Source organism: Nansenia antarctica (assembly GCF_963989245.1).
Source record: "Nansenia antarctica genome assembly, chromosome: 16".
Lineage (NCBI taxonomy): Eukaryota > Metazoa > Chordata > Actinopteri > Argentiniformes > Microstomatidae > Nansenia > Nansenia antarctica.
This window is the reverse complement of record NC_137686.1, coordinates 11,974,988-11,984,842: the sequence shown is the minus strand read 5'-3', so window position 1 is coordinate 11,984,842 and position 9,855 is coordinate 11,974,988. Positions and strand designations below refer to the sequence as shown.

At 45.5% G+C, this 9,855-nt stretch overlaps 1 protein-coding gene across 1 annotated transcript in view; it reads right to left on the bottom strand.

The window, feature by feature from the left end:
• Positions 1-1,434: 1,434 nt before the first annotated feature.
• LOC308171953 (polyadenylate-binding protein 4-like) overlaps positions 1,435-9,855 on the bottom strand; it is a gene marked incomplete at its 5' end in the record, with an annotated part of 47,199 nt that continues 38,778 nt past the window's right edge. The window contains 8 exons of the mRNA XM_080546866.1: positions 1,435-1,681; positions 1,828-1,933; positions 2,079-2,141; positions 2,228-2,354; positions 2,516-2,634; positions 3,040-3,220; positions 3,368-3,518; positions 8,411-8,818. Of these exons, the coding sequence (XP_080402992.1) occupies positions 1,592-1,681; positions 1,828-1,933; positions 2,079-2,141; positions 2,228-2,354; positions 2,516-2,634; positions 3,040-3,220; positions 3,368-3,518; positions 8,411-8,818 (1,245 nt within the window). The 3' untranslated portion in view covers positions 1,435-1,591. The remainder of the gene's footprint in view (positions 1,682-1,827; positions 1,934-2,078; positions 2,142-2,227; positions 2,355-2,515; positions 2,635-3,039; positions 3,221-3,367; positions 3,519-8,410; positions 8,819-9,855) is intronic.

The following is a 9,855-nucleotide window of genomic DNA, read 5'->3' as shown; positions in this document are numbered from 1 at the left end:
ATCGGGCCAGAAAGGCTGAATTTCTCATGCAGCATTTCCTCAGTGGTATCCCTGTGGAGATCTCCTACATACAAGGAGGCCATCCGTTGAATAGGCGCACTAGGATTCATGTCTCCAAATTTTTTTGGGAAAAGAACGAATAACGTTTATCTATCTAGCTCTTCACAGATGAATTGCAGGTAAATGAACGGCATGTGTACTCTAGCTGCATGTTCTACATGGTTGTCATCACTTTGTCAATTGTGACATCACAGACATATTCTATGCTACTTGTGTCCAAGTAGCATAGAACAACTTATTATAGAAATTAATTAATATAATTAATTAAACTAATTTGTTTGTTCATTTTCTACAACAACTGTTCAACGTAGAAACATACAGCACATTGTCACATGTTTAAATCACTTTTTCTTATACATTACTGTGTACAGACATAAAGCTTCAGATTTCATATATTGCTTCTAGATGTTTCCCTTTTTCTTTTCAGTAAAACTCTTTTATGGTTTATGGATACCCAAGTGTATCAAAGTTAGCATTTTGGTGGCAAAAATACCAGAACTGTCCCATCTCAATGCTTTGAGATGGGACAGTTCTGATATAACTACAGTAAACAGATAATAATAATAATAATAATATTAACTTTTTATTTGTATAGTGCTTTTCCTGCAAACGTTGCAGCTCAAAGTGCTCCAATCATTATATCATCATAATTTAATGATTTAGTCATTTAAAGGCAATATTAAAAAGATGGGTTTTTAGTCTTGACTTGAACATATTTGCTGAGGTTGCATCCCTAATGTAAACTGGCAGTGCATTCCACAATTTGGGTACATAAAATGAGAATGCAGCCTCACCAAATTTCTTCTTTTGTACATGTAGTACACAGTGTAAGCCAGCGTCAGAAGACCTGAGAGCTCTATTGGGCTGATATGCTAGCAAAAGGTCTTTCAGATATTCTGGTGCCATGCCAGTGAGAGCTTTATAAACAAGCAGAAGGATCTTGAAATCTATTCTGAACTTAACAGGAAGCCAGTGTAGAGTTTCTAAAATAGTTATGAGCTTGTCTGCTTGGTGCTTGCTAAAGAAGTCTGTGTCAGCGATGTGTTTTGTAGTCTCCATGATGTTGACTCAAGGTTTCCATAGTGACGAAGGCTGTTAGTCTACATGGTGGCTGTAGCTGGTCTGCATGATGAAGGTGAATGTTGGTCCCAATAAGGGATGCTATGGGGTGTAATGAAAGAGACATGCTGTTTGGTGAAATATACCCACAATGTTTTATTCACAATTGTCATATGTGCGCAGCATTTTTCCTCATTTTGTGTTGATTCGTTTTCTTTTTCACAGTATTAATACATTGGACATAAACACTACATTCATTAGGATTTACCGTATATGATCAATTAGAAGCACAATCATCCAGTGCATAGGCTATAAAGGAATAGGAAATACACAACTATGAAATTAGTCATTTGTGAGGCTAAACGTGTCAAAAGTGTTATTTCATTACAATTCCCATATAGTGTTCTACAGTAATCTACAGTTACACAGAGTGCAGTTATCTCAACACTATTTCCCTGAAAGCTCATCGTCATCACCACCCACGCGTGGGCGTCCATCTCCCCACTAGGTGGCCCTTCGAGTGGATATGGTAAACAGGATGCATCATAGCCGTCGCACATGCCTGTATGAAGAACACACACACACACACACGCACGCACGCACACACACACACGCACACGCACACGCACACACACACACACACAATCATATTAATCTGATATCATTTTTGCTTTGAGCTCTACAGCCTGATCGTGGATGAGTACTGACGTGGTAGGGGATGAGTGTGAGTAGGCAGCCCAGGGGGTATTGGCTGTAGTCCAGCGTGCCTGAGATCGACTCCACTCTGCCATGCTCCTGGGTCATAGACAGCAGTCTGCAGGGAGACGCTTATAGTCAGTTACAAACAGTAATGTTAGTTATAACACTAGTATTAACAGTAGATATAACCACGCTGCTGTGGGGAGAGGGATTGAGGGACTGGGATATATGTAATAGTAGTGTGGCAATAATAATAGTACCTTAGATCTGGGTGTCCCTCTATAACGGCATATCCAGTGGGCAGCTTTCCAGCTCCATCATGGCTGAGAGTAGTCAGTAATAAACAGTTATAAAACTATTAATAACAGCATGGATGGTTATACCAGTTGTAATAACTGTACTGATGTACCTGAGCCCGGCAAAGCCACAGTCAATGAGCAGCTGGTTCCTGTGAGGGCAGTGACCTATGACCCTGGTCAGCACTCGGACTGCGACGTCCTCCGGACGACAGGAACCAATCACAGACTGCTGCACATCTATAGGGCAATAAAACAGTAACACATAATTTAAGCTGTTCAACAGGTCAGCCAGTCAAGAGTCCTGTATGTCTGTGTCATCAACACCACACACACACACACACACACACACTCTCACACACACACAAACACTCTCACACACTCTCACCACACACACTCACCATAGAAGACAAAGTTCCCAGGATGCACCTCGCTGAGTTGGGCCATGTCCGCAACTGGCTGGCTACAGGAGGGGGTGGATCCTATACTGGACTTACAGGTGATGCCGACGCCCTTCAGCCTGGAGAGAGAGACAGGGTGAGTGTTTGTGTAAGTGTAAGTGTGTGTATGTGCTTTTCTTGTGTGGTAGTGATGAGGTGAGTTTTCTCCCCCTTACAATGTAAAGTGCTTTGGGGGGTCAAATGCAACCAATTATTATTGGAACACAACGTGTATGCCTGTACAGTATAGTATAGTGGATAGTGTACATAGCCTTTATTTATGTAAACCAGCTCCTTTCCCTTCTTGTTTTTTTTGTTTTTCTTTTCTTTCCTAGCACCAGGGGAGCCCCCCCTCCCAAATTTCGTTGTTTGATACCTGTACTATATCAATGACAATAAAGACCATTCATTCATTCATAGAGTCCTTATTTGGTGTGTGTGTGTGTGTTTGTTTCTGGATCTGCCTGTATTGTGTGTTCTCTTACTTCTCCATGAACTGCATTGTGAGTGTGGTGGTTGCCTGGGCGACTCCCTGTATTTGCTCCGCCCCTCTGCAGTTATAGGAGTTCCCGCAGTGGACGTAAACGCCGGTTAGCTCCACTCCCTCGGACGCGGAGATGGCCTGGGCCAATCGCAGAGCCTCAGGCTCAGAGTGCAGCACACCCGCTATGGAACAACAGAACCCCACAGAACATTCTGAAACCCCCTGCAGAACACACTCGTCTACGACATACCATCACTCTGGTCTCCCCTCCGCCCCCCCCCCACGACATCACATCACTCTGGTCTCCCCCGCCCCCCCTCCCCCCTCACCTCTTCCGTTGGCACAGTCCACTTTGAGCCAAACGTGCCACACCCGTCCGTCTCTCAGTGGTCTCTTCCTAAGCCGCTCCAGAGCATCGTGGTGGTCCAGTAACACCTGGAATAAACTCAGCTTCTCTGACAAGGCAGCGCAGCGCTCCACCTACACACATGCACACACACACACACACGTGCACACACACACACACACACACACACACACACACACACACACGCACACGCACACGCACACATACACATACATACACGGAGTAGGGGTCAGGGGTTGATGTCGGATGTTGAAAGGCTGATGATAGGGATTAGAGTGTAGTGGGTAGGACGTAGGGCAGGGGTCGGCAATTAGGTTTGGCCTCGGGCCCAAAAAATGTTTAGCCACTAGATGGCGGGCCCGAACATAATCAAAGGATAATTTATGTAATTGATTGTTAAAAAATGTGACACGTTCTAATGCTTTGACTTTTCTTTCGAGAAATGTACACATCGCTAGTCAACTAACACAGCTGTTTTGTGAGCCTGCTAACAATGTAAAGTAGTGTTATAATTAACCATTTCATTGCAGTATTAGGCTTGACTAGTGAGTTTGTGTTGTGATTCTCAACAACGTTGAAACGTAGTTTCACCCTTTTCCATAGTTTTGAATAATAAATGTGTGGACTGACGGTGTATCGCAGCCTAACTTATTCTAATAATTATTTAACATACTTTTATTCTGAATGATTCCCCCCTCCTCCAGACAAGGTCACATTATTTATTATTGGATTGGTTGTTTGCGTGTCGGGTGAAGTTAGCTAAACATTTAACCTGCTAACTAGCAAGAGATACATAATGTCACTCTCCAAAGGTCTAAAGAGGAAAGTTGACAGAAAACAGGGCATTTAAAGAGGAATGGACAGCGAACTATACGTTCATCCTACCTGGTTTCATCAATGCAAAGCCGTTGTGTGAGACTCACATCTTCCGTGCTCACAATGTTCCCTTTCTATACATGCGAGTCGTCCTTTTCCTCAATGAATGTGATAAAGACGCACGAGAGGAATCGATAGATGCATAAAAATAAAAATAAACTGCCTGCGGATTAAAGTGACGTCAATATCACCAGATATCAATCAAATAGTGACCGATGGGAGATGCCTTTTTTCACATTAAGTGAGTACCAAGCCTGTCGTTATTGTATTTAATAACCTAATTGTATGTTGTATATTTTGAATGAATGGCTTATGGCTCATTGTACTTATTATCCCTAATAGCGCGTTTGCTCTGTCGTTTCAGGAGCATAGGCCTACCACCAGAGGCGGATTTAGGATTGTAGGATATCCGGGGCTTAGCCCAGAGGGAGAGTATAATGTGAATTTTTTTGCCTTCAACCTTCAACTTACCACCACCTTAAAGCGGACAAAAGGCTGTATTACAAAATAGACAGTAAACAAACACACACACACACACACGTCAGTCACCATCATTTATATTTGTATAGAATTACAGAATTGATGGGCTGAGGCTAGTTATGTTACAGTATGTATATCAGGGCAGACTCTGGGCTCACCACTTATATTGTATTGATTGTCTTGTCCTGTGTTATATGGCGATATATTACATGTATTGTTGGCCTGTGTATAGTACTGTGAAATCAAATCCCCCCTGGGACATTAAACAAACTTAGTTAGTTAGCGTTACATCTTAGGATAGATTTGAGTCATGTTCTGTATACATACATACTACCATAAGGGCATACTTAATGTGGTTACTTCATTTTTACTAGCTGTAACATTAACGTTACATCATTCTTTTTCACTTGTTACTCAGTCAACCAGAGTGCAGATATCAAAGACTATCAGCCTGTTATTCACTTTATTTGTATAAGTATTATCCTTTGTTTGATTTCTTACCATGTACCGTAACAGTACCTTGCTATGTTTCATTTTCATTATAAACATAACGTTATGTTATGATAGCCAGCTAGCATTAGCTAACTGGAAAAGTAGTGTCAGTGAGTCAGTCACCTTTCTAATAAGATTCACAAACCTGAAACATCATCTATGTCATCACTGCTGGTGATGTCATTGTTGTCAGCTGCTGATACTGCTGCTGCAACAGTTCTTGGCGCTTGTTTTGTTGAAAAAAACTTTGGGATATCCATTCCTTACAAAGTCAGGCACTGATTGAGATCACGTCTTCTTCAGGGCAGGGCAGGCTACGCAGTACGCAGGCTAATGTCGCGCAGCTGCTGCCTCTCTGTTGGACTCCGGTACTGCACGAGAGTTTTTTTAAATTTATTTTTTATAAAAAAATTTAAGTAAAACATTCGGGGCTTTTCAGAAAACATCCGGGGACATCATTGAGCCCAAGTAGCCACCCCCTAGCGCCGAAGTTGACACATATAGGAATTTGTTTTGGCATTTACAGAAGGTGCATTTATGCTTTTTTCACATATACACATGAACAAAACAAGTACAAATACAAATGCAAAAACAGGACAACACAGGACAGACAGTGCATGGATAGTGCTGTATATAGTGCAGTGCAGAGTTATTCAAGGTCCAGTGCATGTTCAGTCCTGGGGGCGGGGGGAGGGGGAAGCCAGAGTCATTTAGCAGCCTGGCGGCTGAGGGGAAGAAACTGAGCCTGTGGCGGGCCTTTAATGTCTTAGGCAGCCGCAACCTTCTTCCAGAGGGAAGCAGGGTGAGGAGGCCGTGGCCGGGGTGGAAGGGGTCGGCCATGGTCTTCCTTGCCCTCCTCAGAGCCCTGGTGTCATGCAGGGAGTTGAGGGAGGGCAAGGGACAGCCGATCACCCTCTCTGCTGAACGTATCACCCGCTGCAACTTGGCCTTGTCCTTGGTCGTTGCAGCAGGGAACCAGGTGATGATGGAGTGGGTGAGGATGGACTCTATGATGGCCGTGTAAAACTGGACCATCATGGACCTCGGCAGCCTGAATTTCCTCAGCTGCCGGAGGAAGAACATCCTCTTCAGGGCCTTCTTCGTGAGGGCCTCGGTGTTCCGCTCCCACTTAAGGTCCCGGGAGATGGTCATGCCTAGAAAGCGGCATGACTCCACGGAGGCCACCGGTGTACCTCCCAGCGTGATGGGAGGGGGCAGGGCTGCTTTCCTACGGAAGTCCACCACCATCTCCACTGTTATGTAGCCTGGTCCAACCAGTGCTTTTACATTCATCATCGAGGTACGGCTTACCCTTTTTTTTAGACATAGCTGAGTCAATCGATTTCATTTTGTGATTAAGTCATTTATTCGTTTTGCATAGTTATCGGTGAAGTAGGTTTCAAAGTCTGCGTCTCCTTTTTTACGCGTTAGCCGCTTGAAACTCAAACTGGGAGTTTGAATTTCTGTACAGCCTCCTCAGCCCAGTGGGCCTCCAGCGCAGCGACCGCTTTGTCCACCTTGGAGCGCAGGAACTGTGGAGACTCCAGCATGCGGAGCAGGTCAGAGTTGTCCATCTCCAGCAGCATGTCAGTGACCTTGGGAGCGATGCTGGGGTTCAGCATGCACCTTGGGTGCATGCTGTGGATAGATGAGAAGAGACGCTCACCTGGAGGGAGGGGGAGAATAAATATCAGTAACAGTAATTATACTAACCTAATGGGGGATTCATTGAAACAAACAAATAGACTTGCCTATCATTTGCTTCAGGTCCTCATGGGGAACGACAGCCTCCTCAGCCCAGTGGGCCTCCAGCGCAGCGACCGCTTCGTCCACCTTGGAGCGCAGGAACTGTGGAGACTCCAGCATGCCGAGCAGGTCAGAGTTGTCCATCTCCAGCAGCATGTCAGTGACCTTGGGAGCGATGCTGGGGTGCATGCTGTGGATAGATGAGAAGAGACGCTCACCTGGAGGGAGGGGGAGAATAAATATCAGTAACAGTAATTATACTAACCTAATGGGGGATTCATTGAAACAAACAAATAGACTCGCCTATCATTTGCTTCAGGTCCTCATGGGGAACGACAGCCTCCTCAGCCCAGTGGGCCTCCAGCGCAGCGACCGCTTCGTCCACCTTGGAGCGCAGGAACTGTGGAGACTCCAGCATGCCGAGCAGGTCAGAGTTGTCCATCTCCAGCAGCATGTCAGTGACCTTGGGAGCGATGCTTGGGTGCATGCTGTGGATAGATGAGAAGAGACGCTCACCTGGAGGGAGGGGGAGAATAAATATCAGTAACAGTAATTATACTAACCTAATGGGGGATTCATTGAAACAAACAAATAGACTCGCCTATCATTTGCTTCAGGTCCTCATGGGGAACGACAGCCTCCTCAGCCCAGTGGGCCTCCAGCGCAGCGACCGCTTCGTCCACCTTGGAGCGCAGGAACTGTGGAGACTCCAGCATGCCGAGCAGGTCAGAGTTGTCCATCTCCAGCAGCATGTCAGTGACCTTGGGAGCGATGCTGGGGTGCATGCTGTGGATAGATGAGAAGAGACGCTCACCTGGAGGGAGGGGGAGAATAAATATCAGTAACAGTAATTATACTAACCTAATGGGGGATTCATTGAAACAAACAAATAGACTCGCCTATCATTTGCTTCATTGAAACAAACAAATAGATTTGCTTCAGGTCCTCATGGGGAACGGCAGCCAAAATGTCAGTCATAAGAGAGTCAGTCCGAAGCTCCTGGTCATGGATAGCAGGCTGCTGCATGGGGATCTGTGGCTGGGGAGCCATGTGCTGCAGGAGGTGTACACCAGCTGTGTACTTGTTACGGGGCACAGTGTGCATCCGTGCTGTAGCTGCGTCTGCACTGGCAGGGTGCTTTCTCAAGGCCTGGGTAGCTGAGAGGGAAGATAATCATAATCAATGGGATATTTATGGCAAATGTTTGGATAGTGCTCTTTGGGGCAGGATTACTTCACTAAATATACTGACTCGCGCGCTGAGAGGTCATCATAGGGGGAACCAGGGAGGGCGTGGCCTTCATAGCGTTGAAGGTCTTAGGCCTGGTAGCCGACGGACACATGGCGTTGGTGGGCGTGTTCTGGAAGTGCTGAGGAGGTGTGTCTAGGAGATGAGTGGGTCTCAGCTGAGCCAGCTGGTTGGTGAAGTCCGGTGCAGCACAGTTCTGGGCCTGTGGAATGGCCGCCATGAAGAACCCAGGTGGGGGAGCAACCTGGTAGGGGTTGATGCCTGGGTTGGGAACGGCACAGCCGCTGGCCGTACTCTGCACGTGCTGGTTGGTTGCGCGAGCCTGGCGCTCCTCCTTGCCCTGGGCCAGGGCCACATACAGGGGCTTCGTGGCCACGATGCGGCCGTTCATCTCGGTCACGGCCTTGGTGGCGTCCTCGGGGGAGGAGAAGCACACGAAGCCGAATCCCTTGCTGCGTCCGCCCTCCGTCATCACCTTTGCGCTGGTGATTGTTCCGAAGTGGGAGAACTCTTTGTGCAGCTGCTTGTCGTCCAAACAATCGTGCAAGTTCTTGACATAAAGATTGACACCCTGGTAGAGAGAAACTGTGTTTTACTAAGATGTTTTTCATGCCTCAAATACATCAACAATGCTTACCAAGATTATGAGCTTTCTTTTCTTTTTTTTTTTTATTTTGGGTTTTCAATTTTATATAGAGGGCACAAACAAAACAATACAACGACAAGGACAATATTAAACATACACAGCAAGAACCCCAGAGCTGATTGAAACCCCCACAGAACCCAGACAGGACCACTGGAACTGTGAAGACTCCGTGGAAGCCCAATCAACTCCCCCCCCCCCCCGCTGCACATACAGTAAACAGTCACAGTACATACACTAGGGGTTTGGAGAAAATGAAAAATAAATAAAAGCAATAATAAATTAAAAAACAAACAAAACATGTCGCTCAGATATATTTATAATAGAATTAAGGTATGGACGTAGATATCATTACATTACATTACATTATTGTCGTCTAGCATAGGCCTTCATCCAAAGCGACCCACCCAAAACCCCACCAAACCAGTACCCTGGGGTCAGATAATGCATACATTTGCCAAGCAAGAATCCTTAGGGGAAACCTTGCAGTAAGGAAGATGACAAGGCAGGTCCAATATATTTTAAGTAGGGGTCCCAAGTTTGGTAGAAACTGTCCGTCTTGGAGTGTAACATGCAAGTGATATATTCATTGGGAATGCAGTCCATTATGATATTATGCCAAGATTTTTTGGAGGGGGGAGCTTCCTTTATCCAGTATAGCAGAATGTTTTTCCTTGCGGAAAATGTTAAGAGGTTGAACAACCTTTGGTGTTTGGCATTCGAGATCTGGCGATCCGGAGTGCCAAGAATGAGACACCTAGGGTCCAATCCCACCGAGACATTGAAAATAATTGAGAGTTCATTAACAACATTAGTCCAGTAGCTTTGGATTTTTGGACAAGACCAGAAATAATTAAAGATATTACCAACATTGGATTTACATTTGCAGCAGATTGGTGAGGAGTTGCTGTCCATTTTATTTTTGAGTGCAGGTGTTACATGAATACGGTGTAAGATTTTATATT